Source organism: Marmota monax, unplaced genomic scaffold (assembly GCF_021218885.2).
Source record: "Marmota monax isolate L192 unplaced genomic scaffold, Marmota_monax_Labrador192_F-V1.1 WCK01_AAM20220418_F8-fsc00001, whole genome shotgun sequence".
Taxonomy (NCBI): domain Eukaryota; kingdom Metazoa; phylum Chordata; class Mammalia; order Rodentia; family Sciuridae; genus Marmota; species Marmota monax.
In genome coordinates, this window is record NW_026693777.1 from 29981030 (window position 1) to 30008816 (window position 27787).

General features: G+C 38.1%; 1 protein-coding gene and 1 long non-coding RNA gene across 4 annotated transcripts in view; one reads left to right on the forward strand and one right to left on the reverse strand.

The window, feature by feature from the left end:
- Nucleotides 1-27787, reverse strand: part of LOC124104285 (uncharacterized) — a 42549-nt gene that overhangs the window by 14271 nt on the left and 491 nt on the right. The window contains exons 2-6 of one of the 2 annotated variants that reach the window (XR_009228378.1): nt 22742-22788; nt 18992-19059; nt 7223-7323; nt 5373-6180; nt 384-465 (exon numbers count right to left, since the gene is read on the reverse strand). This is a non-coding gene — a long non-coding RNA (uncharacterized LOC124104285). The remainder of the gene's footprint in view (nt 1-383; nt 466-5372; nt 6181-7222; nt 7324-18991; nt 19060-22741; nt 22789-27787) is intronic. The other variant, XR_006855400.2, reaches the window with a different exon arrangement.
- Tbpl2 (TATA-box binding protein like 2) lies at nt 5172-26949 on the forward strand. Of its 2 annotated transcripts, XM_046461115.2 has the most exons (8): nt 5172-5405; nt 7159-7604; nt 8162-8249; nt 10223-10314; nt 13547-13714; nt 16822-16916; nt 23258-23322; nt 26248-26949. In XM_046461115.2, the coding sequence occupies exons 1-7, from the start codon at nt 5355-5357 to the stop codon at nt 23290-23292; spliced, it is 975 nt and encodes a 324-aa protein (XP_046317071.1). In that variant the 5' UTR covers nt 5172-5354; the 3' UTR covers nt 23293-23322; nt 26248-26949. The 2 variants fall into 2 exon arrangements, with proteins under 2 accessions (XP_046317071.1, XP_046317069.1); XM_046461113.2 differs by lacking the exon at nt 23258-23322 and having other exon boundaries at nt 26248-26947.

Sequence of the window (27787 nt, forward strand, 5' to 3'; positions counted from 1 at the left end):
AAAGTTCAATGAGAAGACAGAAGTTGAAATAGTTATCTATACTTTTCCAAGCACACGTTGTAAGACCTAATCTGTTTGTACTGCTGGGTATGGCCTAGGCAGGTGGGTCCTGCTGTCTGGGATCAATCATAATTTCCTGGATGTGCTCAGTTTGGGAAATGGTAAAGCAACTCTCTCCTGCCCAGAATCAGTGCTGATTGAAGTTGTTATGTTTCCATGTAACAATGGCTAAAACATGCTTATAAATAATACTTCTCAGTTATAGTATGTTTTTAAAATCATGCATTCTTTATTGTAGAAATCTCTTACTGGAAATAGTCACAGAGAAAGAAATAAAGATTAGCCAAAGAAGAAAAAGGAACTTGTGAAATTTTAATTCTTACCCTTAATGTTACAAGAAATCGAACCATTTTCCTGGGAAAATGACAAACACAGCAAGTCTTTAGGGACAGCGTCCATTAGCACCTGCACAGTGGGTGAGAAAGTTTGGCATTATTAGGGAGGAACTGTGGTGCAGTTATGATTCAGGACTTTCAAGGACTGAGTGGGGCCGTGATGTGGGACTAAGAAGGGTTTTTGTGCAGAGTGCAGCACTTCCTTGACTAAGCCATTACACAGGTCCCTCCCCAGATACTGAAGTTTAAGCTCCATATCCACCACAAAGGGGAAGGATGAATTACTGGGGGCTATTTTGGTTTCAAATGATTACTGAAAGGACAAGAATTCATCAATTTTTGATCTAGAAAAGACCTTCGAGCAATGCTAAAATCCACCTCCATATTCTTGTGTTATAAAATCCCTGTCTGGAAACTGACAGCTCAATGTAGACATTAATCACAACCATGTCCATGGCTCCCAGGAAAAAGAGAAGCTGCAGCGAACAAAATTGCCACCAGATTAAAAAATGTTCTTTCCTAACATGGCCTCTGGAATCCTAATCACGTTTATGCAAATTCTTGCTTTTCACTTATATCCTAGGCAGCAAAATTGCCCCTCACATTTAACACCCATCAAGGTAGTGTGAATGCATATCCCTCTGCAAGCACTTTCATTTAGCCACTATAAATTGAACCTCCTTGTATAAAATGTACAAAGATATTTGCATTGACCAATACAGTAACTAATCCTACTTATTTTTGGAAATATCCTCTGGTCTTCTTCCATAAAGAAATATCCATCTTTTAAAAAGAAGAAAAAGAAAAAATCTAGGGGATGCATGCACTCCTTGGTGAACTGGCCCCAAAAGCTGTTTGCTCCCTAAACCACAAGATAGTGCCTGCATGGAAAGGAGAGAGCGCCCCCTAGTGAAACTGTTTCTGAACAGTCAACACCAAATTTCCATCTCCCATTTTCCTTTTCTTAATTTTTAAATGACATTAAAAATCCTTTCTTGTAGGATTTTGAAATATATACTAGATATAAACTACATTTATTTGTTAGCTATACTCACCCTATTGTGCAATAGAACAACAGAATGTATTCCTCCTACCTGTAACTTTGCACCTGTTGACCAATCATCTCCATTTTGCTTGCCATAGAATCTCAGGCCCCAACAGTGGTGACTGTGTTCGAGAAGCCAAGGCCCAGTGCCTAGGGCCCAGAAGCTTTTTACAATTAACTGTTTGAGATCTGCAGAAAGCTATTGGCTCCAAAAAGGCTTTTTAGATTACAAAGCTAAAATTAATAAATGTGTTTAAATGGATACAAAATACAACTCATCACAAGCAATTTAACTCTTAGTTACATGGAAATTATATTTAATGTGTAATGTGGGCTCATTTTATTATTTTCTATCTTCAGAGATGGGTCCTCTTAGGAGTTAAAGGCACATTTTCCATAGAGTCGACTTCTGAAGACCCTTCATGACCATAGACATGGTAAACCTAAGTTAGCATTATTCTCTTAAAGATATTAACAACGATAAATGAGCTGGGCACAGTGGTACATGCCAGTAATCCTAGCAGCTCAGGAGGCTGAGACAGGAGGATCACAAGTTTAAAGACAACCTCAGCAACTGAGCAAGGCCCTCAGCAACTTAGGGAAACCCTGTCTCAAAATAAAAAATAAAAAAGGACTGGGCATGGTGATGCACGCCTGTAATCCCAGCAGCTCAGGAGGCTGAGGTAGGTGGATCGTGAGTTCAAAGCCAACCTCAGCAAGAGTGAGGTGCTAAGCAACTCACAGAGACCCTGTCTCTAAATGAAATATAAAATAGGGCTGAGGATGTGGCTCAGTGGTAGAGTATCTCCAAGTTCAATCCCTGGTACCAAAAATAAATAAATAAATTTAATTTAAAAAAATGAAAAAGGACTGGGGATATGGCTCAATGGTTAAGCATCTCTGGGTTCATTCACCCACCCCCATACACAGACAAAAAGCAATAAATGACAGAAAATCTTTAAAAAGTAATAGGACATGCAATTGCTTGGTAAAAGTTTACACATACTCCCAATTTATTTAAATCTTTACAATAATAAGTTAAAGAAGAATTTTTTTGGATAATTTTTTAAATTTTTATTTTCTTGACTTTTGTCAAAGTACAAAATATTTTAAGTTTTGAAGCAAAAATAAATCAGAGTCAAAAAGGATAACAAGCATAGTACTAACTTGAAAGATCATAGTATGTGACTCTAGAATCAGATATTCTGATTAGGAGTTGTATGACTTGGGATGTTTTACTTAACCTCTCAGTATACTAAGCTGTAAGTTGGGCATAAAAGAGTAATTCCCTCTCCAGTTTGTTGCAACACTAAAGTGAGTTCATGTACATGAAGTATTTAGAATAGTATTTAGGTCATAGTTAGAATTTAATGAATGCTAGCAATTAGCTATTATCCAATCAAATCATATCAATCTTAGATTTCCAGAAAAAGAACAAATTTATATTTTGGATAAATTAACTCTTGCCCAACAACTGCCAATCACTATTATTTTATTTTGAATGTTTTTATTCAGAAATACTCGAATTTGCAAAAGTTACAAAAATAAAAATAATCGAAGGAATCCTTATGTGGCCAGTTTTTACCCAAGTTTGCTTACTGTTAACATCTCCTTCCTTTGCTTTGTCCTTTGTGCCACACATCACTGCAAATTTGTCTCAACTTAATGTTCAAAATTTATAATGTACTTATTTGACATTTCTGAGTAACCAATTACTACAAATAGCACCTGAAGATATTACCAGTTTATAAGTTCACAGTGATATCAGTCCCAAGTCTGGAGATAGCATAGCCAAATTCACTGCTCAGAGCCTAACAAGGCTAAAATCAAAGACTGGCCTTTCCGGCAGCTCTGGGAAGAATCTACTTCCAAGCTTATGCACTACTGATGGCCAAATTCAGTTTCTTGCAGTTATACAACTGAAGTCCCTGTCTCCTTGCTGTCAAATGTAGGTCACTCTAAAGTCCTAGAGGTCACCCACATTCCTCACAACATGTCCCCATCCATCTTCAAAGCCAGCAGTAAAGAATGTGCCTCATAGCAAATCTTCCTCCAGTTTCTTCTAAGGGATATGAGTAGGCCATTTCAGCATTCGGCCCACCACGTGTGATGAGACACATTGTGTATTTTAGTCTGTTTGGGCTAGCATAACAAATATCAGAGACTGGGTGGTTTAAACAACAGAAATTGATTTCCTCACAGTTCTGGAGGTTGAAAGTCCAAGAACAAAATATCAGCAGGTTTGGTGTCATCTGAGGCCTCTCTCCTAGGTCTGCAGATAGCTGCCTCTGGCTGTGTTAACCTTACATGACCTTTCTCTCAGTACATTCACAATCCTGTTGTCTTTGTGTCCAGACTTGCTCTTTTTCCTTTTGTGGGGGTGGGATGGGATTAAACCCAGGGACACTTTCCCTCTGAGTTATAACCTCCAGCCCCTTTTATGCTTTTCTGTTTGTTTGTTTGTTTTTGAGACAGGGTCTCCCTAAGTTGCCAAGGCTGGCCTCAAACTTGTGATCCTCAGCCTCCTGAATCTCTGGGATTATAGGCATGTGCCTTTTCTTGCAAAGACACCAGTCATACTTGAATAAGTCTTCAGTCATGACTTTCAGGGAACAAAATTCAGCCCAAACAGTGGAAAAACAAAATTAAGAGCCAATAGTTAATGAGCTACTGGGCAGATCCTGTGCTAAACATTTTTTTTTTTTGTAGACTATCTCACTTATATAAATCACTAGATTAAATTACATGCCATTAGATCAAATTTCAGATTTCTCAAAATGTTTTCTTCATTCTTGATTAGGAATTCTAGAGGATTTCTTTTGTGATCTGATTCCTAGAGCCATCTGTCTCTACTATAATGTGTCTCCATGCTCCATTTTTAGGACAATATCTTTCACCCACCAAGTTTGGTTGAGCAGATGAGCTTGGTACAGAGACACTAAGATCAGTAATCAAAATTCCTGCTCTCAGAGAGTTTAATCAAGTAAGAAAGACACATTTTATGTATGTCTCCATGTTCATTTTGAAAACTCTTACATAATAAGCATTAATTATATTTATAGAATCTGCACAATTAAGTTATTATGAAAGCTGAGACAGTCAAAATTAAAATAATGATTTCCAGAAAAATAACCCCTCTCTGAATATTTGATATTGCCTTTACCTTCTTGAGCTGCAAGATCCCTAATTGTATGTGGCTTTTGGTAAATTCTCTGTGATTGGAGAAGACCCACCTGGGATTTGAAGATGAAAAGTAGTAACATAAAAATACTACAGCTGATTAGGTTAGGTGTTTCAAGTTCCACTGGAAAGAAAAGGAGAAGAGGTGGGGAAAAGAAAGGAAGGAGAGAAAGGAGGAAGAGGAGAGGAAGAGAGAAAAAGAAAAAGGAAGGAAGGAAAGAAGGCAGGCAGGTAGGCATTTAATACAAAAAACACAGCAGGGGAGAGCCCTGGAAGGAAAGATTCTGAAAAACCTAGAAAACCTTTCATTTTTTTCACGGTCCACTGCACTCACTTTGTGTGCCACTTGCGGAAACTTATGGAGGCGAAGGCAGCATTTGCAAGTACTGAAGGAAATGAAATTGACGGGCCAGGCGCTGTCAGCTGTGAGCCAGGTGCGATGATGGCAAGCCCGGGAAGCGCCCCTTCCTCCCGCGCGGTGGGGCCAGCTCCCTGCAGGCTCTCTGCCCTCCCCGCCCCTCCCCGCCTGCAGCCTGCAGTCTCTTCCCAGTGCGCCGCGGGCCAGGTGAATTCTGCATCCCGCTCATCACTTCATTCGCGGCGCCTGGGGAGCACTGCCCGGCCCCGCACGGCCCCGCCTCGCCTCGTGCCACTGAGGGTTTGATAAATGGCTTGTGCGCCCGGTGCCCACACCTCGCTCACGTCCTCAGTCCGCAACAGTGGGACCTCCGCCCATGGAGGTGAACACATACCTGGAGCTCTACCTGGACCGATGCGCTGCCCAGGTGAGCCTGGAAACTACTGTCCCGGAGTCAAGGCCCCGCCCTACTGCTGAGCGCCAAGGCGAAACACGACGGAGTTCCCTTTGCTTCCCCTAGTCTTTTCTGGCTACTACGGGGCTCTGCCTCTCTGAGGCAAAGGTAGACTCCTATTCCGCTCAGCACTGGTGCTGTACTTGAAGCTATGGCAGCGTTTGATGCCAAAGATAGGCTAAAGAAAGTCTCCCTGGGGGAGTTGTTGGTTATGGGGTTTACGGAAATGTGAACTGTAGGCACCTGTGGCTTCCATCCCTAAGAGACAGGGTCTTGCTATGATGCCCAAGGCGGTCCTGAATTCCTAGGCTTAAGTGAAGAAACCATGAAGAGGAATTAGGGCCCATTTGTACCCACTTTTCTTAGGGTGGGAGTGGGGATGGGGAGAGATGGGGTCTAAAATTATATAATTCAAAATGAAAGCCGTCAGAAATCTTGTTTCAAGATAATAACTTCATGTTTCTAAGCAAGTTCTTTGAACAAGTCACCCCTGCCATCTGCTGGTCTTGTAATAATAGAGCAGTCCGATAGGATCCAGCCAGATATTGTGTTAGTTGAGGGAGCTTGGTCACTCAGAGGATGCAACATGATGCATGTGATCATTCAGTTGTTCTGTAAGCAGGGCTCAAAATCCAGATCCCAGGTCTGTGCCTTGTGTAAAGCAGGTGGTAATGCATGGAGCAATGGAACACGTTTTTACATCAGCTGCTGCCCTCAGGTGCTGGGTAATAGTAATTGAACAGCTTCCCTGGGTTGGAAACAGGAAACATTGATTTAAACTATTCTTAACATTTCAACTTCAGCAACTTTTCCTATTGTAAATTACATAACTAGAATGTCCTCTTATCTGTCCTTTGACCAAAAAAAAAAAAAAAAAACACTAGGTTATTGGTGTTATTTGGTGAGTCTTGATTAATAGTTAAGACTATATTTTCATATTTTATAAAATAAGAATTTAAAATTCAGTTATTTAAGTCAACTGGAGTTTATAATTAACAAGTAGTACAGTGAATCTATTAAGTATACACTATTTAGAACATGGTTGTTCAATTGTCTCTATTACAAAATTGGATTTAAAGAGTGGCAACTTGGGTGTGATGGTGCACACCTGGAATTCCAGTGGCCTGTGAGGCAGGAGGATCACAAATAAAAGGCCAGCCTCAGTAGCTTAGCAAGGCTTGAAGAAATTAATGAGAGCCTGTTTCAAATAAAAAAGGGCTGGAGATGTAGCTTGGTGGTAAAGCACCCCTGGGTTCAATCCCCAGTACTCTCTCAGAAAGACAACCACCAAAAACACTTCTAGGTCTTTAACTGAAGTTTTAAAAACATTTTGTGATAAGTATTCTTTCTGTATTTTAAGATACTTTCCTGTTATTGTTTTGTAATCTGTAATACTTTTTTTTTTTTTGGTAGTGGGAATGTAATCCAAGTAAATCATCCACAGAGCTATATCCTTAGCCTTTTTTTTTTTTTTTTTTTTGGAGACCGGGTCTAAGTTCAAGACTGGCCTTGAATTTGTAATCTTCTTGCCTCAGCCTCTGAAGTTGCTAGGAGCTGCCTGTAATAGAATCTCAATGATACTTTACAGAAAGATGCAGGGTATGAGTAGAAGCCATCTTGAAATGCCTCAAGCTTAACACATTGCCTGCCTGCCATAGTGCTATCCCTTTGGTGTTTAATGTGCTGTTTTGTCTGTTGTGTTTTGTCTGTTTTGGGAACTGCCTAGGATGACCTTGCCCTACCAGTGTCTCCCCTGTTCAGCCCAGTTGTACCTTATGAGGGGTACTTACCTAATCCATCCAATTCAGAGATTGCACTTAGTTCACAACTTGAAGTCAGAGAAACGTCCGGTGATTTCTCATCTGTGGATCTTAGCTTCCTGCCAGATGAACTTACCCAAGAAAATAAAGACCAGACTATCATTAAAAGCAAGTGTGAAACTGAAGAAAATTGTAAAACTCGACAAAATAGCTTGCCATTACCCAGCGAACAGCTGAGCGTAAAAAGCAGCAGTTTATCAAATTCCCATTCACATCTGCACCCTGGTAGTGCTGATTCAATCTGGCTCTCTTCTGAGAAAACAAACTCTGACACCTTGCCTCTGTCATCCATAACTCCCATGACTCCAGTGACCCCTCTTTCAGAATGTTCTGGAATTGTGCCTCAAATACAGTAAGTGTTGTTTTTTAAATAGATGCTACTGGGTATGCATATTATATTCCTGAATGTGATGACAATTTTGAAAGATAATGTATGGAAGAGAATTTCAGATTTCATTATTAAATATTTCCTAATGGATTATGGCTTTAGACAGTTTGGTTTTCTGTAAAAGGAAGTGCCAATTCTTGATTAAGAGGGGGTCAAGGGTTAATACATTTTTGAAAGATTATGTTGTTTACACTAAAGCACTGCTGTTAAATTGTGGTAAGGGTTGGCTATGAAGATGTAAAATTGGATTTGATTTGCAAATAGTTTTGGAATTGTGGTTTCTGTTTTCAGGCATAGGTCTAAAATTTAAAACTTTACTGATGGAATTTTAGAAAAAGCTATTTACTACTTCACTTTGGGATTGTACACTTTATTAGGGACCTTGTTACTATATACTTCACTTTGAGAAGAATTCTCTCCCTAGGAAGTTTCTGTGGCACAATCTATGAAATGAGGGAGGTAATAAGTTGTTTCATTTTTATTCTTTATAGCTGATATAATTTTCTAAGTTATTTCTTTAGGAACATAGTTTCCACTGTAAACCTGGCCTGTAGACTGGATCTGAAGAAAATAGCTTTGCAAGCCAAAAATGCAGAATACAACCCAAAGGTAAGATTTCTGAGTTTTCTTTCAACCAGTAGCTTCTCTTTAGATTTACTTTCCTTCATGTGAATATAACTCTTAAAAAAAACTAATGAAAAGCTTCTGCAACTTAAAACATTAACTATCTAAAAGTTATGAAAGATAATCTTTGGTGGTACATGACTGTAATCCCAGCTACTCTAGAGATTGAGGCAAGAGGATCACAAGTTCAAGGCCAGCCTGGGCAATTTAATGAGACTGTCTCAAAATAAAAAGGACTGGGGATGCATCTCAGTGGCAGAGCACCCTGAGTTCAATCCCTAGTACCATAAAATCATCAACATCATCATATTCTCTGTGCTGAATGAAGTAGTAATTGAGTAGTTCCTAAAAATTAATCTTTTCTTTGACATTCAAAAATATTTTTCAGTCTATTTTCAGCTTTCTTAAAATGCCATTATGTTTCTGGAAATACATTCTAAATGTTGTCTCATCTAACTGACACTTCTATTTTTCCATTTACAGTTTCTCTTAGTTGAGAAAGCTAAATTAAAATTTAATCTTATACTTGCTAATGTAAGAAATAAACTTGCCAAAGTTTATTAAACTCTATTCTTTGTGCCTTGCCAAGGGCAGGCATGCTCTTTTCAATGACCTGTTGACCTTGTGGGAATTGGATTTGTTAAGCCCATCAACATTTACTGATTTTTTTTTTGTTGTTTCCAGGCTCTGTACTTAGGAGTATGAAGATAAGGAATACCTGGTTCCTACCAAGAAAAAGTTCACTGGCTTAGGTAGTGGGAGATTTAGTCAAATGAAAAAGACCACATTAGTGCGAACCCAGAGTCCTTGTAACTACTTCTGGATTAACTTTCTTTTGCTGTTGTAGTATTGTTGCTGATATCTAAATTTAATGTTACCTAAGTGTTACCCAAATACAATATAGCTGTCCTTTTAGTTCATATTGCTGGCTATGAAAAGGAAACGGCTAGAATTCCTATGGCTACAGCAATGATTAATAACATGATTGAAAAAATCAGCATCTTGCCTACATCCCCCCCCCCATTTCTTTTTGGAGGACATGTAGCCTCTTTTGACATTCAAAAATATTTTTCAGTCTATTTTCAGCTCTCAGAATTTATACTTGACTCCCAAAGAAATTCTTGCTTAGCACTTACACTACCTTAGAAATTTAGCAAAATGAATGGTAAGGCTATTACCTTTCAGTAATAAATACCTGAAAAACATGAATAAGACTTGATCAATTCTGTGTTAGTGTTGACTCGGGTTTCAGCTAAATGGGGAGAGTAGAGTTGGGAAAGTGTCTGTGAGGGCCAGCAGGAGAGACAGGTCATTTAATGACATGTCAATGTGGAGGACCAATAGGTCTCAATTCTCAACAGCATCAGCCTCACCTGGAGAGTTTGCCAACTTTAAGAACTATGGAAGGCAGGAACCTGACAAAGCAGCCTTTTCCTTCATCTTCAGGATGTCTGTCATTATATATATTCCGTTCTGTATTTTGGTTACCTGGGTACTCTCTAGAGTTTTGGCACACCTATAACATACTATACTTGAACTTTTCCCAAAATCCTTTGTGGAGGGGAGTACATCAGCGTAACAGTCTGATTAGTTGTGACTTTATATCCTAAACATACCATTTCCTATATAATATTGGAAGTTAAGTAACCACTTAGTTTCCTTCTGTACTAAGTGAAGATAATGATGGACTCAGTCGGGTCATGAGGATTAATGAGAGATAACCTGTAAAGTTCATAACACGGAACCTGAAACATAATGGGCACTCAATTTTAACTGTCACTATTTGTATTTTAGATTATTTTAGATTCTCAATAATTTTTGTAAATGATTAATAAACCATTGTTTGTTTTTTCCATGCAATCTGTTTCTTCAAGACTGTTTTCTTATCCATCCCAGGTTTTCAACTGAGCTAGTGCTAACTTCTAACAGGCTAATTCTTCTCTTGGTTCTGTGTACAGAGGTTTGCCGCAGTCATAATGAGGATCCGAGAGCCCAGGACAACAGCCCTCATATTTAGCTCTGGGAAAATGGTTTGCACAGGAGCCAAAAGGTATGAAGAACCACCCTCCACTGTTATAAGACAAACAACTTACTATGTAAAACAAGTGTAGCTATTAGTATAGCAACCTGGGCTCAGGATGTAGCTCATTGATAGAGTGGCAGCCTAGAATATACAAGGCCCTGGATCTGATCCCCAGTAAAGGGGATGTGGGAAGCACATAATGGGAGCAATATATTTTTCTTTGCTGAATAGTTCACACCATGAAATGCCAAATTCTGAGTTAAAAGAACTCAGTCTAATAATATTGAGTTATGTTCCACACAATACAGTCTGCCAGTTAAACCAAATTAAGTCCCCTAGACTTACCTGGGGAAGTATTATTACAATTTGTTTGTTTGTGGTCCTGGGTATTGAACCCACGGTCTTGCACATGCGAGGAAAGCACTCTACCAACTGAGTTATATCCCCAGCCCCTTTACAATTTATTTTTAAGAAGCATTAAAAAAACTATAGTAGTGACAAAGCAAATTTATTATAAGACTAGAGAAGTCATCACTGTGGACTTTCCTCATTGCAGATAAATGGGTAGAATTTTCTAAATGGACATTTCTTGAGCATTAGCTCAGGAGGCATCACTGACAAGGCTTCTTTCTGGATCTCCTGCAGAAGAAGCCCTAGGCTAATATATATTCTTTCACCATAAAGCTAGTGGAAGGGATGCTTTTCCCTATAGGTGCTGGAAGATGTGTAGGAAGTTGTCTTCCTGAAAGGTTTTATCAATTTCTCCTTGCCTACAGATGTGCCAAACATTAGTTTTCTCCCATAAATCCTGGCTATAAATGTTCAAATATGTTTGTTAAATTTATGGACAGTTATGTTTTAATGTACATTTACTTGATTACTAGATTAAATATCATTTCATAATCGTGTTAAATTGCTTAGTTATGTATTTGGTTCAATATTCTACCATATTTGTCTTTTGTTTATAGCTTATTTTTTGTACTTGGGATTGACCCAAGGGGTGCTTTACTACTGAGCTATATCCCCAGTATTTACTTTAAAATTTGAGACAGGGTATTAAGTTGCTAAGCCTGGCCTTGAATTTGTGATCCTCCTGCCTCAGCTACCTGAGTCACTGGGATTATTGATATATGCCACTGTGCCCAACTTTTTGTTAATAGCTTTTTATGGTTAAGTTTTCATTATATATATATATTTTTTTTCTCAGATTAGTTTTGTGTTTTATGGTGACTTTTTAAAGTGCCATTAAAATTTTGGGGTGTATATATAGTCTATCCAATTTTTCTGGTTTGTTTAGTTTCATGCTTGGGAAGGCATTCCCCTTGCACAACATTATATAAAGATTTCCATATTTTTCTTGTCTTTTTCAGGTCCTGCTTTTTACTAGGGAAAGGGTAGCTGACATTTTGATTCCCATAGAGCTTTCTCTAGATGATGGGAATATTATGCATCTGCTGTCCAGTGGAATAGCCACTCATCACATGTGGCTGTTGAGCACTGGAAATAGAGCTAGTGCAACTGTAGGTCTGAATTTTTAACTTAAATTCATCAGATGGAGCAGATCTAGAATTCTGTCAATATAAAATGACTTCTCAAACCATTAGTCAGTGCCCATATACATTCTGACTCTGTTCTCCCACCTTTTTTATATTTTAAGTTTTTTACACGTATCTGAATAAACTTCTGGACTCTCTTCAATTGATCTATGGATCCCTAGTCCCAGAAATCTCCACTTAAAAAATTTAGATGGACATTTAAGCAAGATATTTGTAAGGGTGTTCATTTTAGCACTGTTAAAATGGGGGAAACCAAATTAAAAATCTGATGTTTTGATTTAAAGTCAAAGTAAATTGCATTAGCTGTATACATGGATATTGAATTGGAAGGATGGTCACATGTTATGTTGGACTGGTTGTGGAGCAGGCAACTAAATTATAGGTTCATTATCCAACTTTCATTGTGAGATATGCTCATATTATGCACACATTCATGAATCTTTCCCCTCTGAATTTGGTTTCTAAAATCTGAGGTAAAAGCTTGGATAGTGAGATCAGTTAGAGAGATTTATTATCTAAACCTATTTAGTTATAATAGCAAGAGTGAAGAGCACTGTATTTGCTTGGGAAGAGTGCAAAAGGTAAAATTTAAGTGGTTATTATTTTTGGTGAGATTTCAAGGTTTTAAACACATTTTCTAATGTTTGTACAATGTAGACTTTCAACTGTTACTTGAATAGGAATGTTTTTTGTACTGGGAGGCCAACTCGGCACTATCCACTGAGCAAATCTCAGTCCCTTTTAATTTTTTGAGACATAAGTTGCTGAAGTTGGTCTCAAACTTACAATCCTCCTGCCACAGCCACTCAAGTTGCTGGTATTACAGGCAAATCCTACCATGCCCGGCTTCAAGAGGAATTTATATGTGATGGTCACACATGGTATCTCGAACTACAGAATTATGTTAGTTCTTATAATTTGAATTCATTAACATTATGAGAAATGTAATGGGTCATATGGCAAAATGTAGTTTTTCAAAATGGAAGTTAACTTTACCACTGGTGGGGGACATGGTCTTGTTAAGGACATTTCAGGAGTTAGAGGTGGATGAGAAAGTCTGAGCAAAATTGAGCAGGTTTAAATGTATTGACATTTTTAGCATTTTATTACATAAAGACTCAAGACTGTACCACTCAATTGGCACATAAGCTTTCTTCCTTCTGGGTTTTTTTTTTCTTTTTAAATTTTGTCCTTGTTCCACCATAAATGTTGCACACCCTAAATTTTAGAATAGATAGGTGGTTCTCAAGCTTCGAGCATCAGAAGCACTAAAGGGCTTATTAATACCAGTACAAGGGTCTTCCCCCCCCCCCCCGCACAGTGTCTGCATGTCTAAGGTGGAACCAGGGGCTTGGTCTTTCCAACAAGTTTTCAGGTGCTGCTGCTGATCTGAAGACACACACTGAGAACCAGTGGAATAGTTCATTTATCAAATAACACAAGTAAAAGTACCTTATATGGGACAGGTGAAGAATTAAGACAATTTATGGTTCAGTTGAACAACTGTACATTGTATCAGACCTTTGACAAGATACTGGGAACAGAATTATGGGAGGTAGGTTCTTCTGAAACCTACAGTTACATAGCACACACTGAAAGGTAAACATGGTATAAAGAATAAAAATAAGAATGATGTAAATATGGCACAAATATTAAAGGGGACATGTGTTAAGATGTCTTTAATTATATTTGTCTTTCCCCAGTGAAGAGCAATCTCGACTAGCAGCAAGAAAGTATGCTCGTGTGGTACAGAAGCTTGGGTTCCCTGCCAGATTTCTCGATTTTAAAATTCAGAACATGGTTGGAAGCTGCGACGTGAGATTTTCCATCAGGCTGGAGGGTTTGGTGTTAACCCATCAGCAGTTCAGTAGGTATGACAAAACGGTTATAGAGCTTAACTTTGCATTTACCAAGATTTTGAGGTTTCATTGTGAGCTATTTATATATGTTTGGTTTTTTTTTTTTTTTTTTTTTTTTTTGTCGTTGTTTGCTTTGGATACCAGGGATTAAACCCAGGGGTGCTTAACCACTGGGCAACATCTCCAGCCCTTATGTTTTTGTTTGTTTGTTTGTTTGTTTTGATTCAGGGTCTCACTAAATTGCTAAGGCTGGCTTTGAGCCTGCAATCCTCCTGCCTCAGCCTCCGAAGCTCCTGGGATTACAGATAGGCACTGCACTCTTAGCATATAAAGTATTAGAGAAAGCAATTATCAAAAGAGGGGGAGGCACAGTAGGTTAGATGGTTCAGATGCTGTGTCTGAGTCCTTATGGATCAACATATGGGCCCATTCTTTTGAAAAAGTGGTTCTCATGCTTAAATTGTATAGTGATCACCTGGACAGCTTATTAGAGTCTACATTCCTGGCTGGGCTACATCACCAAAGACTTTGATTTTAAGTCTTAAAAAGCTCACAGGTGATGCCAGTGTTCCTGGTCAGTGGCCTTTGGTTTGAGACCCACTGATTGACAGACTTAAAAAACAGGCACACATGACTTTGATGGCAACAGCAAGAAATGAAGGGGTGCAATACTGGTTGGGCAAATAGGAGGGGGTTACAGCTGGTGAGCAGAGAAAGGGTTGGAGATAAAAATGAAGAAAAAAATTGTTGTAGCATATTCTAAAAAAGCAATCGTACCTACTTGTTTTGTTGGGGGTGGCTCTTTTGGTGACTATAGCTGTATCCTCCATCACAATGTTGTCTTTACTGTATTTTACTCCCAAGGAAGTCTCCAGCCCTTCATGTCTTCTTCACACCTAACTTTCTGTTTGAACCGCCATTTTTTTTCTTCTGACCCTACCTGCTTTGGCCCTCAGAGCAATGCCAAATCCCTCCACTCCTTTGGCTATGCACCTGGGCTAACGCATCTAACTTGTAATTAGAATCACAAATGCTTTTAAATTCTCTTGATCAAGCTTGAAATTAAGTTCTTTCATTCAAACATTTTACCTTCTCTTTGCCAGTGAACAATAGAGTGGATGGGGATAGTGGAAGTCATGCTTTTCTTAACCTTAATTAGTTTTTCTTTTAAAGATGATCTCAACAGAAGTTAAAAATTGCTAGGTTTTTCATTCTGAGATTTAGCTTTTATGATATGCATTAGTCAATGTTTTTCACATGAGACTTAAAGAATGACTCAGGATGGCCAAGAAATTGGCAGGAGTTTAATATCCTCAGTCTATATGGAATATCTTCTTAACAAAAACTACTCCTTTTCTCTGCCTTAGCCCTTATTTATTTTCAGAGAAGAGAATTGAATCTGAGACCTTGACCACTCGGCTATATTCCCAGCCTCTCTTATAGAATGAAACAGAATAAATAAATATCTAATCAGGAGTTCATTATGCTGGTTACCTTACAACCATGATTTTGAAGGTAAATGATCTCTCTTGGAATTACTGAACTCTGCCACTGCAGTTCACCATTTACACATCAAGGTCTTGTTTACTTTTTCCCCCTCAGATTCCTAAGATTCAGTTGGAAGATGAGATGAAAACTTTCCTTCTGTCTCCCCAGCCTTCATCTTATTGGCCTGGACATCAAAGCTCTGGAAGGGTTTTCAGGACTCAGCTAGTATCATGGTCTCTTGAAGACCAGGAAGCAGAAAGTGGATGGGAATCCTGATAGATTTTCTGCAGTAAGGCAGAGTGGTGTTCCAGAGGAAAGATCTACCATGGTGACTTTCATGCCCTACACAAGGCTCTCATCACAACTGCAGTGCATCTTTCTGGTGCTAATAAGAGGTTTCACATCTGTTATGGATTTTATTCATTGTAGAACTAAACAGAGCTTCTCTGTGTGGTCTGGGTTTACCCTTTAAATGCAAATATTCGTGTACATTATATTATCAGATTTCTTTATTCTTCATTAGCCATTGTTTTGAGAATAGTTTTACTTCATCAGCCTCCTTTTTTTTTAATTAGTTGTACATGACAGCAGAATGAATTTCAATTCATTGTACACAAATGGAGCCAACTTTTCACTTCTCTGGTTGTACACAATGTAGAGTCACACCATTGGTGCAATCTTACATGTATCTAGGGTAATGATGCCCATCTCATTCCACCATCTTTCCTACCCCCATGCCCCCTCCCCTCTGTCCAATTCAAAGTTCTTCCAATCTTCCCAGGTGCACTCCCCCGCCCCTCCCATTATGGATCAGCATCCACTTATCAGAGAAAACATTTCATCAGCCTCCTCTTATCTCCTGACTTCCATGTGGGCAGCTTCTCAACCTCTTTATGGACTCTGTCCTGTTTGAACTGGGGTATAGAAAGGCGGTTTTTAAGTCCTATCATCTTTTGTCCCATAGAAGCCAGATTACATTTGGTAGTAAATATGAATGAGTTACTATTCACAGGAACAGGAACAAATTCTGAATTTTACAAACTCAGGATAGTTTAGTTATCTTTCTTTACATAGTAATTGTCCAAAGAAAAAATCACTGGTCTAGAAATTTTTAGGCCCTATCTGGGCTAAAAAACACTAAAGCTTTTGATTATTAGGAACTTGGAAAATCCAGAAAATTGTATTCATGTACTGTTATTGGCAGGCTTTTGTTGAAAGGTGGAGAATTTTAATCAACAAGGTCATAATACATTAAATCTGATGCCCTAAATTACCTCAATTTCTAATAACCTAGGCTGACTTGAAAATGAAAAAATATAACCAAAAATTCTGTTCTTGACTGCCAGAAGTGTCTATACTCAGGGTTGGAGTATAGCTCATTGGGTAAGTGCATGCACAATGCCCTGGGTTTGATCCCCAGTACTGTATGCTCCCCCAAAAAAGTGTCTTCAGGATACTACTTTAATCAAGATAACTAAAAGTACTTTTTTCTTTTTTTTTTTTTTTTTTTTTTTTTTTTTGGATTTTTAAATAGCAGTTATTTACAACTGCTTAATATACTGGGTCTTGAATGTTTGTGGAAAGTAGCTGAATAGTGCTATTTTTTACATTTTCCTTTTTTGTCTTAACAGTTATGAACCTGAACTGTTTCCTGGCCTTATTTATAGAATGGTAAAACCACGAATTGTGTTGCTTATCTTTGTATCTGGGAAAGTTGTGTTGACAGGTAAGTTCTAAAATTATTTTCTGACGTTCACAAAATTCAATAGCTATGTATATGCTTTGCTTTTCCTTTTTAAATAGCTTTGTTCCCTAGAAGGTAATTTCTTACTATAGAATATTGGTAAAATGAGTTTATAAAGTAATATAACATCACCTGTTGGCCCCAATTCCTAAAACAATATGGCTTTTTTTCCATGGGTGTCATTTTGGGGGGGCGGTATATGCACATAGCTCAGCAGGTGAGTATTTGCCTAGCATTCACAAGGTCCTGGGTTTGAACCCCAGTGCTGTATGCCAAAAAAAAAGTGTCCTCAGGATAACACTTTTATCACACACACACACACACACACATATATTTATATATATTTTCATCTTTACATTCAGTACATTTTATTAAGATTTTACTAATAAGTAGCTTAATAAGTAGCTTGTTGCTTACTAATAAATAGCTTGATGCATACTTATGATGGTTTTTAATAGCTAAACAATGTTCTAAGACAGGTCAGCAAGCCTTTTTCATAAGGGACCAAATAATAAGTATTTAGGCTTTGTGAGCCATGGGGTCTCTCTTGGAATTACTGAACTCTGCCACTGTAGTACAAAAGCAGCTGTGTAAATCACACGGAGAATGGGCTTGTATATTTTTTTGTGAATTTCATAGAATTTATGGATAGGCAAGTGCTATACCACTGAGCTACATCTCTAGTCCTTTGTTGAGACAGGTAAGTTTCCCAGGCTGGCCTCAAACTTGCAACCCTCCTGCCTCAGCCTCCCAAGTATTTGGGATTACAGGTGTGGATCACTGCCCCCAGCTTCTCCTTAAAAACATAACCATCCTTCTTAGCTCACAGACTAACAAAAATAAAGGGCTGACTTTGGCCAGCAGACCTACATTTTCTGACCCCTATTCTAGCAAGTTGAATCAACATTATTCTCAGTGTCAGATACTTGAGCTCATTTTTTGTTTGCTACCTATAAATGGCACAAACATTTGGTTATTTTAATTTGTGCAGAATTATTAGTGTGGACACTCAGAAATGGAACTTCTGAGGATATGACTGCTTTCAAGGTTCTTAGTACAAATTGCCAAATTCTTTTAAAGGTATACAATGGTTTTCTTGTATCATACATTCCTGCCAGCGATGTATCTAAGTATCTTTTGCCAAACCCTCAGCAACGCAAAAAGAGTAGAAAACTTTTTAAATTATGTAAGTGAAATGATCTTACTACTTTAACATTACTAGTAATCAGAAATAGAAATTGATAGCTTTTCAACATAGCCAATAAGTAGCATTTTTTTCATGTAAATAGTGTGTACATAACATACCCTTTTGTCAAGTTTTAGTTATTTGCCCCCCTTGGAATTTGTACTAATTCACCATAATCTTAAAGAAATTTGTGAATTTCTTCCATTAATTAATTTTTTTGATACTGGGGATTGAACTTGGGTGCTTTACCACAGAGCAACATCTCCAGTCCCTTTTAATTTTTTGAGACAGGGCCTCACTAAATTGCTTAGGTTGACCTTGAACCTCCTGCCTCAGCCTCCAGAATTGCTAGATTACAGGCATGTACCACCATGCCACTAGGCTCCCCTTAATTGATTTTTTTTTTTTACCAATTTTTACATAAAGAAGGCTTTAAAAAATTCTTGAGGTAAATGATTGAATTTCCATGTAATTTCACCAAAGTTTGCTGTTTTTGCCTAGTTTTATCTGACTTTTTTTTTGTATTTTACTCTTCTCCCAAAATGAATGTCAGGTTTATAAAGCATGAGCCAAATTTGAGTTTCACATCCCACTCCCAAATAACCACCCAAATCGATGTAGCACATTCTTATTCTCTTTGTGATTTTTGACTTTTATTTTTTCATGTGGGTCTGTTTCTGCCTATTGCAATCCTACTGCATTTATCCTCATGAATCTTTAATTCTTGTGTTCTTTATATCTGATAGAAAGCTCCAATTTCCCCTCCTTGTTTCTGTATCTTTCTTATCACCTCTTGCAGTTACTCTTCCAAAAAAAACTTCATCTCCTCTTTAAAAATTAAGATTTTTGTGCCAGGCACAGTAGTACATACCTGTAATTCCAGATGTTGAGGCAGGAGGATCCCAAGTTCAAGACCAGTCTCAGAAACTTAGCAAGGCCCTGTCTCAGAATAAAAAATAAAAAGAGCTAGGGATGTAGCTTAGTGGTGAAGTGCCCCTGGGTTGAATTCCCAGTACTCACTCACCCCAAGATTTTTGTATTACCTGAACTAAGAAAAATTGTTGTCAACTTGGCATCCAGCAGAATGGAATGTTTGTTTTAAAAAGTCTTTTATAACTCTCATAAGGTTATATAGTTTGCTCTTTTAGAAATAACTGTCTTCAAAGCAGGTAAAGCCTGTTTGGAAATTTGATTCTTTTGACTAGAGCAAAACTACAGTTCCTCAGATGTCACAAATTTGGATTCGGGAGTATTGGGACTTCCCAGTGACTAGCATGTATATCCTAGAGGAAGGGGAAAGCCTGCTAAGTAAATTGAGTAGTACTGATATATGGATCCTACTTAATAGGAAGAAACTTTTCAAGATCTTTTGGAAGTATACTTCCACGTACATTGTGTGTATCATTATGAATCAATCTCATTAAATGTACACGTTGCCACATACAGACTAAAGTTCCTATTACAGATTTCTTTAAATATTCTCAATTCAGATCAGTTTTCCATGGCCAGATGCACACCTGTAATCCCAGTGACTTGGGAGGTTGAGGCAGGAAAAGAAATGGCTTTCCCACTTAACCTAAATTTAAAAAAAACTCATTTACACATTTCCTGCAAGTTTCAAATCACAAGTTATGTCATTACTACAGAATCCTGAAGAGCAAACAAATGTACATCCTTAAAACTTGTGTAAGTAAACTGGGTATGTTAGTTAGCACATGCCTATAATCCTAACTCTTCGAAAGGCTGAGGCAGGAGGATCATAAGTTCAAGGCCAACCTCTGGTATTTAGCAAAACTCTATCAAAATTAAAAATAAAAATGAGTGGTGATATAGCTACATGGTAGAGCACTTGCTTAGCATGCTCCAGGCCTTGGGCTGGATCCCCAATACACACACAATCTTGTGTTAAGCAAGTAAAATAAGCAATTCCAATTTTTTTTTCTTTTCAGGGCTTGGGGATCATATTCAGAGCCTCATGCATACCAGGCAAGGGCTCTACCAGTTCACAGCCCTAAATTTCCTCATTCTTTGCACCATTATACCCAGCTTTCCTAACACAATTTCTTCATCCTTGCAAATGTGAATCATCACTTTTGTGAAAGAGGGGATGAATATTTTAACTGAAATTCAAATTGTACTATTGGGAAGTAAAGTCAATCCATGACTTACTACTAAATTGATGGATAGTTATCATTCATTGGGTTTTTACCTGTTAATGCCATATTGTCTTTTGTTTATACCATATTGTCTTAAATTACTTTTGCTTAGAGCTACAAGATTTAGGCTACTTTCCCCTCAACTTTAGAGATGAATGTTCCTTATTCATTAACCTTAGTTACCTACATTCCTCTCAAATGTAAAAGAATTAAAAACTGAAGAGCCCAATTTAGGGCAAGTAAACATCCAGGAAAAGGGACCAAGGCAGCCTCTTTGTAGCCTTGCCTGTATGCAGAAGCTGGGGTGCTTGGGTAGGGTGCTCAACAGAGTCCTAGAGGCTCACATGTGGCCTCAGACACCATGGCAAGATCAGGTCTCAGTAGAGATGTTTTGAAAGTATGGTCTCAACAAGAACAAATATTTTGCCTAGAAAATTCTCAAGTGTTGAAGTTACAAATTCACTCTGAGTTTGCAGAAAATGATTCCCAGCCTTTCCCTAGAATTATAAAACACCAGTGTGCATAATACAAATGTGTGGCTACTTGAAACCACTGTATCACATGCCAGTTGCAAGGCCTTAGGATTTCGTTGTTATGGTTATTTAGCCCAGGGGCATTTTGCCACTGAGCTATATCCTCAATTTTTTTTAATTGAGGAAGGCGATAGGGTCTCATTAAGTTGTTTAGGGCTTCATTAAATTGCTGAGGCTGGCCTCAAACTTGTGATTCTCCTCTCAGCCTTGGGAGTTGCTGGGATTACAGGATTGTGCTACAGCTCCTGGTTTAGAAAATAATAACCCATGTAAAATTCTCACTCCCAAGGTGCCAAAGCTGCAGTCACCATGTCCTAGGGCTACATCTGAATGTTCTAATAAAAAGTGAGCTAAGGACAAAAAGGCCCTGCTATGCTCCTTGATCATCATCTCATGTTGTTGCAGATAGCAGTGGTACCTGGGATGAGATTACACTGTTTTCCCTCATTTTCTGTTACTGATGTGACATTAAGGACCCAGGTTTCTCCTCAGACCACAGAAAAATTAATAGCCTCACTATTAATAAAAAATTAATAGCCTCATTATTCTGCTGGAATAATACACAAGAAACAGCAAATAAATCAACTTTCACTTCTGAGATCAGGTGTAATAATTAACAGCTGTTGGGCACTCATGCCAGCACTGTGCTAGCAACTTGTACATGGGGTCTATTTATCTCTGAGATTGAACTTTACACCTGTTTCCTCTCCTATAAAATGGAGACAATGGAGAAATTTAGTAACCTTAACAAGGCCAACCAGTTCTTTAGAGATCTATGTATGATAACACCTGTATGGTCTCCTGTGTGCTTCTTTTCTAATTCTTGTCAGCTGAGGGAATGATAAATACTTAGTGGTGAGGGGGAACAGGTGTGATGGCCAAGATGTACACTGGAGACTATCCAGTTTGCATCCAGGCTCTGCCATTTATCAGCCACATGACTTCAGAGGAATTTAAGTTTCCACTTTTTGGTTTTCATATGTGTAATGCAGGTAACCATAGAAACTCCCTAAGTGTTCAGAGGAAGCAGAAAACAGTGCCCATATATGGTGTAAACACTAGCTGTTAGGATCTTTGATAAACCTAGCAGGGTGTGGTTGTGCACACCTGTGATCCCAATGGCTTGGGAGGCTAAGGCAGGAGCATCACAAGCTCAAAGCCAGCCTCAGCTACTTAGTGAGGCCCTAAGCAACTTAGCAAGATCCTGTCTCAAAATAAGACCTGGTCTCAAAATAAAAAGTTCTGGGAATGTGGCTCAGTGTCCCTACATTCAATCCCCAGTACAAAAATACAAAACAATCCTACTCTCCTGGTTGTTTCCGTAAAGTTGAAAAAGACTAGAATTTAGTTGTGATGCCTTGCTCTGATGGGAACAGGATGTCTAAAGAGGATTTAGTAAAATGCTTCACATTTACTTATTTTTTTTCCAAAATAAAGGACTAAGAAGCTGAGTCATTGTTACTGAGGGTCAGCCTCAATAGCTCAGTGATTCTTGGAAAATAGGTCAGGAACAGCAGGAAAAGGGCAGAGCTGATGAATGAGTGGGCCAGAGGGAACACAGCATGTCTGTCAATCATACAGCAAGTTGGTATGTACTATAAAATGAGTACTCAGGGGTTTAATGCTACTTTAAAAAAAATGTAAGATTTGAACTTGTGTGCACACAAATGTGGCATCACTTAGGGAAAATAAAATGGACAGTTCTACTCTTGGTAAGAATAGCATTGGGAAGTCCAAGTAGTATTGGAGATTGATACATGGGCTGGCTAAGACATGAAAATGTGCTGGCAACCCTTATTGACAAATGATATGCTTATTTTGGGGTGCATACCAGGTATTTGTACTGTTAGGTGCTGAGGATCCAACTTAGTATCTGGCAGGAACCCAGCCCTGACGAAGGAGACATGCAAATTATGTGACAGTGGCTCTTACCAAGTAAGAAGTCAGGTACTTGGACCAGCTTTCCCAGCTTCTCTTATCTTGAAGTATATTCAAGGACAAAAAAAAATAAGGTTTACAAAATGTTCTGGCTTCCAGAGGACTTTCCATAAACAATAATCATATAACCCTTATCACAACTCTATGATAAAGCCTATTGTACCTATTTTATGGATAAGGAAACTAAAACTCGGAGGTTAAATAATTGCCTGTTATGTTAAAACAAGTAGAGTTGGCATTTGAGCCCTTACTTGATTTCAGAGCCAGCCCTTTCTCCAGTGTACCAGGCCATAGAATCTCCTTTCCACCTCTGTCACTAAGGTTAGGAATAGTGTTTATTCCCCACGGTAGCAGCATTACTGCCTACAGAAAAACAATGGTATGATTTGCTTAAAAGTCAAGGGCCATATAATTAGTCTGGTGCTACAAATTGGGGGTTTTGATTTGATTTGAATAGGATTGTGGAACAAATTAAAGTTCCCTTAAATTTTTTAAAATATTTTTTTGTAGTTGGACACAATACCTTTATTTTTATGTGGTGCTGAGGATTGAACCCAGTGCTTCACACATGCTAGGTAAGTACTCTACCACTGAGCCACAATCCAGCCCCTCCCTTAAATTTTGATGTCAGCATTTCAGTGAGGAAATGTTTGACTAAAATGTTTGACTAGGGCTTGCGATGTAGCTCAGTGGTGAAGCACCTACTTAGAATGTTTCAGGCCCAGGATTTGATCCCCAGAAACATCCCCTCCTCCCTGCCAATTTTTTTTTTTTTTTTTTTTTTTTTGGCTAAACTGGGCTGGAGTCATACCTCTGTGGTAGAACATGGTGGCTTAGCATGCCCAAGACTCTGGATTTAATCCTTAACACCCCTCCCCCCAAAACTTGACTAAATTAACTAAATTCTCTCAGTTAACACCTAGTTACCAGTATTAGAGATGCTTATTTGACCTTTGGTGTAAAAGAAGAAACACTGATACATGACCTCTTCTACCATAGCGGCTATTTTTTAAAAGAATTTTTTAAAGTTATAGATGGCCACAATACCTTTATTTTACTTATTTATGTGGTGCTGAAGATTGAACCCAGTGCCTCACGCATGCGAGCCACAACCCCAGCTTACAGAAACTATTTTATGATTTAGATAACTTTGATTTCTTGCTCTTTTCTCCAATCCATAAAATGAAGAAAATGCACAAGGTAGTTTTCCTACAGCCCTTGTGTTTAAAGACACTTTCCTATGCTATAAAATAATGACCTCTCCAGTGTCCATTCCCTTTTGGCAATGGGTGTTTTCTGGTTCCCAGGAGACTCTAGATGGTATGTTCTTTGTGCTTGAATGTTATGCTCTCGGGCATGGTTTTAAAGTGTTATGGAGAAAAAGTACATCATTATTTAAATTGCTGCACCTGAACACATTTCTCAGTGAAATGTAGAAAGGAGAGCCTTGGTTTCAGGTGAATCTTTTTGGTGGGGGGATCGGGATCGGGAGCAGGGGCGAGGGTTGGGGGGGACACATGGTAGGTTTGCTGTAACCATTCTTCATTCTACATTAAAAAGGTTATTCCAGTCAAACATGTACATAAAGCCAGAGACAAGGGGTTCTTTTACAATAATCTTTTCTTCTTCCCCAACTCACTGTCTTAGTTTCTAAAGACACTGGTTTTATAAAAACCAAACTTCAGTACTGAAACCAAAATCATCTGAGTTTTCGCTACAGAGGTACAGAGCTTATCTCTCTGCCCTCCCTACCCACATCTTTCAGGGTGGAGACACAAATAGTAAACTCCTTGGCAGTAAATAAGTAACCGTTTGCTCTTGCCTCTCCCAATAAAAACAAAAACAACAACAACCAAAAAAACCTTAAAATTACATGAACTTTCTTTAAAGAATCTGAGGTGGAATTCATATAACAAATGCAACCACTTTAAAGTCAACAGTTCAGTGGCATTTCATACTTTCATAAAGTTGTACTTTGTGAATGTACCACCACTTCTATATAGCTTGAAGACATTTCCATTGTTTCAAAATCCTGGGTCATTAGTTTCCCCCCATTCCCCTCTCCTGAGTCAGTCCCCCTACCACCACCTGTCTCAGTTGTCTCCATGGATTTACCTACTTTGGAAATTTCATATAGATATAATCAGATGACCTTTTCCATCTGGCTTTATTTAGAGACTCATCTATATCTTACCACGTGTCAACACTTCATTTCTTTTTATAGCTAATGTTCTATTATGTATGTACTACAAATTTTTATCCATTCATGTATTGAAAGGCATTTATGTTGTTTCCCACCTTTTGATTATTGTGAATAGTGTTGATATGAAAGTTTGTTTTCAGTTTTATGGGGGCATTTACCCCAGAGTAGAACTGCTGAATCATGTGTTAAGTCCTTAATTTCTTTTTTTTTTTTAATTATGGGGATTGAATCCAGTGGTGCTTCACCACTGAGCTACATCCCCAGCCTTTTTGTTTTTAAATTTTGAGACAGTTTCACTAAGTTGTTGAGGCTAGTCTGGAAATTGATATCCTCCTGCCTCAGCCTCCCAAGTGCTGGGATTACAGGAATGTACCACCACACCTAATTTCTTGAACCACCGGAGTTGAACAATTTTGTACTTCCATCAGCAACTTACCAGAGTACTAATTCACTCTTGCAATCACTTGGGTTTTGTTTTTGTTTTTAAGAAAAATGTCTTATCCTTGATTCTGAATCCTGACAGCTGTGCTTCTCATCTCTATTGGCACTCCTTTTTGGAATTCCCTCATTAGTACAAAAACCAGAAAACTTATCAGGTTTTCTCTTATGAAGCCTTCTTCTCTCCAACTTTATAGCTCTTAAGGAAGAATAGTACTAATTTTGGCTATTGTCCATTTCTCCTTATGCTAAATTTTTGTTCCTTTCATTAACCACCTTCCTGGCTACAAAAATGTCAGAAGTTTCATGATTAGCTATATAGACATCAGAAGTGCCATCATGACAGTACAATGTGTGCATATACTTTTGAAGGTGATGGGATGGTGGTGAGAGATAAGTAGGAACTGTTAACTTCTCAAGGGTGAAGACTAATTCATGTTTTTATCCCTGTTAACTTCTAGGCAGTATAATCAAAGATCCCTTAAAAGCTAAGACTAATGCTAATGGTGCAAAATTTCCAATTCCTTCCCAAACACTGAAAATTTACACTCTAGAACAGCTCCACTCTGTCTAAATCTATTAGTCAAATTAGGGAATCAAGACAATAACTAGAGATGAATGGATCAAAGGAAGTGCTCAATGCTGAAGAAGTCACTCTGGGGTTGTGTTCCTGGAACACTTATAGAACACTCTATATTTAACCTCTGTGGGGCCAAAGATGACACCCATATAGTGCAAGAGACTTCCAAGAGATTTCATCATATGCAAAGTAACTGGAGATTACACAATTAAATTTTAATGTTAGGAAAAGTTTGGTATTTTTATATTAAAGATTATATGAACTTGGTTTTCTTTGTAGGTGCCAAAGAACGTTCTGAGATCTATGAAGCATTTGAAAACATCTATCCTATTCTAAAAGGTTTTAAAAAAGCCTGAGCCTGTTATTCAACATTATATTAATTGAAATATGTACATAAGTCCAGCATAGCAACAGCTGAATTCTTGCAACTTTAATTGTAGATGTTCAAGTTTATTTTGGCTTTTCATAGGGTGGTTGATTCTATGTGAGTAACCATGCTTAAGAAATGAAGAAAATTTCTTGCACAAAATGACTCTTGCATCTTATTTTAAAAATTGAATAAGAAAACTGTTCTTAGAATTTAAGATTTATGGCCTTATTAGAATATTTTAGCATCATTAATATTCAATTTTCTGCTTTTGTTAAATATGTAATACAGTAGCATGTGGTCTCTGAATATGTAGCAATGTATAAAATTGCAAATAACTGCATAAACTAATACCTGTAATATCATTTAGCAGCATAGATTTTTTTTTTTAAATATTAAGATTATCCTGACCATTAGATAAAGGTACTATAAAGGATCCTGTGGGAATGCAAGTGAAACATGAAAAGTCTGAGGGCCAGGATTGGAGCTCAGTGGCAGAGCACTTGCCTAACATGTGTGAGGCACTGGATTCAAGTCTCATGACCACATATAAATAAAAATAAAGGTCTATCAACTAAAAAATTAAAAAAATGAAAAATCTGAAACCTGAATCTTTTGTTTGAAATATCCAGAGAAAATTGTCACTTAAAGATCTCACTTTTGGGCTGGGACTGTGGCTCAGCTATAGAGCGCTTGCCTAACATGTGTGAGGCCCTGGGTTCGGTCCTCAGCACCACATAAAAATAAGTAAAGGTACTGTGTCCAACTACAACTAAAAAATATTAAAAAAATCTCACTTTCAGGAACCATTCAGGTTTAGAGTAAGCCATTTTGGAAACAATACAAATTGTTTTCTGCATACTCTTAGACTCCATAGTAACTGTATTTAACAACCCAGATAAGACTGAGGATGGAGGTGCAAAGGGTACAGACTGAAGACCTAACTAGGTTGTAGCATCACCAGCATTTACGGAGATGTCGGGTTAACAGGGATGGGACTAACATTCTACGTGGCATTGATTATGTCCTTCAAGAGACACTTCAGTCTCTCTAATGCAGAGACTGTATGTGATGGCTTCAGAACATCTTTTCATACCTAGGAGGCAGTTCTGAGTCTCTGCGTGTGGAACTTGGAGAGAATTCCCAACTAGAGAGTTCAGGGCAGTAGTCGGTGGCAATTCTACAGAAATAATCCTTGAGAATCAGTCTAAATGATTTGACCCACAAACCTACTTTTCTTTTTTATCCTGTAGCTTAGAGACAGTCGAACCTTCTCACCCACCACCTTACTTAACCCCCAGAAACTTACTCGAAGCGAAACCCTAACCTACCTAGTTCAAATTCTTTTAGAACATAGGGTCGGGAAGGAAGGTTGGCCATTAGTTATTAGAATTGCTTTCAAAACCACAGAACTTTGATCTACACATTCAGTTTGGTTGGTTTCACTGGTTG

Bases quoted from the DNA above. Each gene is read 5' to 3' on its own strand.
- Tbpl2 (XM_046461113.2), top strand. From the start codon at position 5,355: ATGGAGGTGAACACATACCTGGAGCTCTACCTGGACCGATGCGCTGCC. The intron at 13,715-16,821 runs GTATGACAAAAC...TTGTCTTAACAG, and splicing joins ACCCATCAGCAGTTCAGTAG to TTATGAACCTGAACTGTTTC. The intron at 16,917-26,247 runs GTAAGTTCTAAA...TTTTCTTTGTAG, and splicing joins TGGGAAAGTTGTGTTGACAG to GTGCCAAAGAACGTTCTGAG.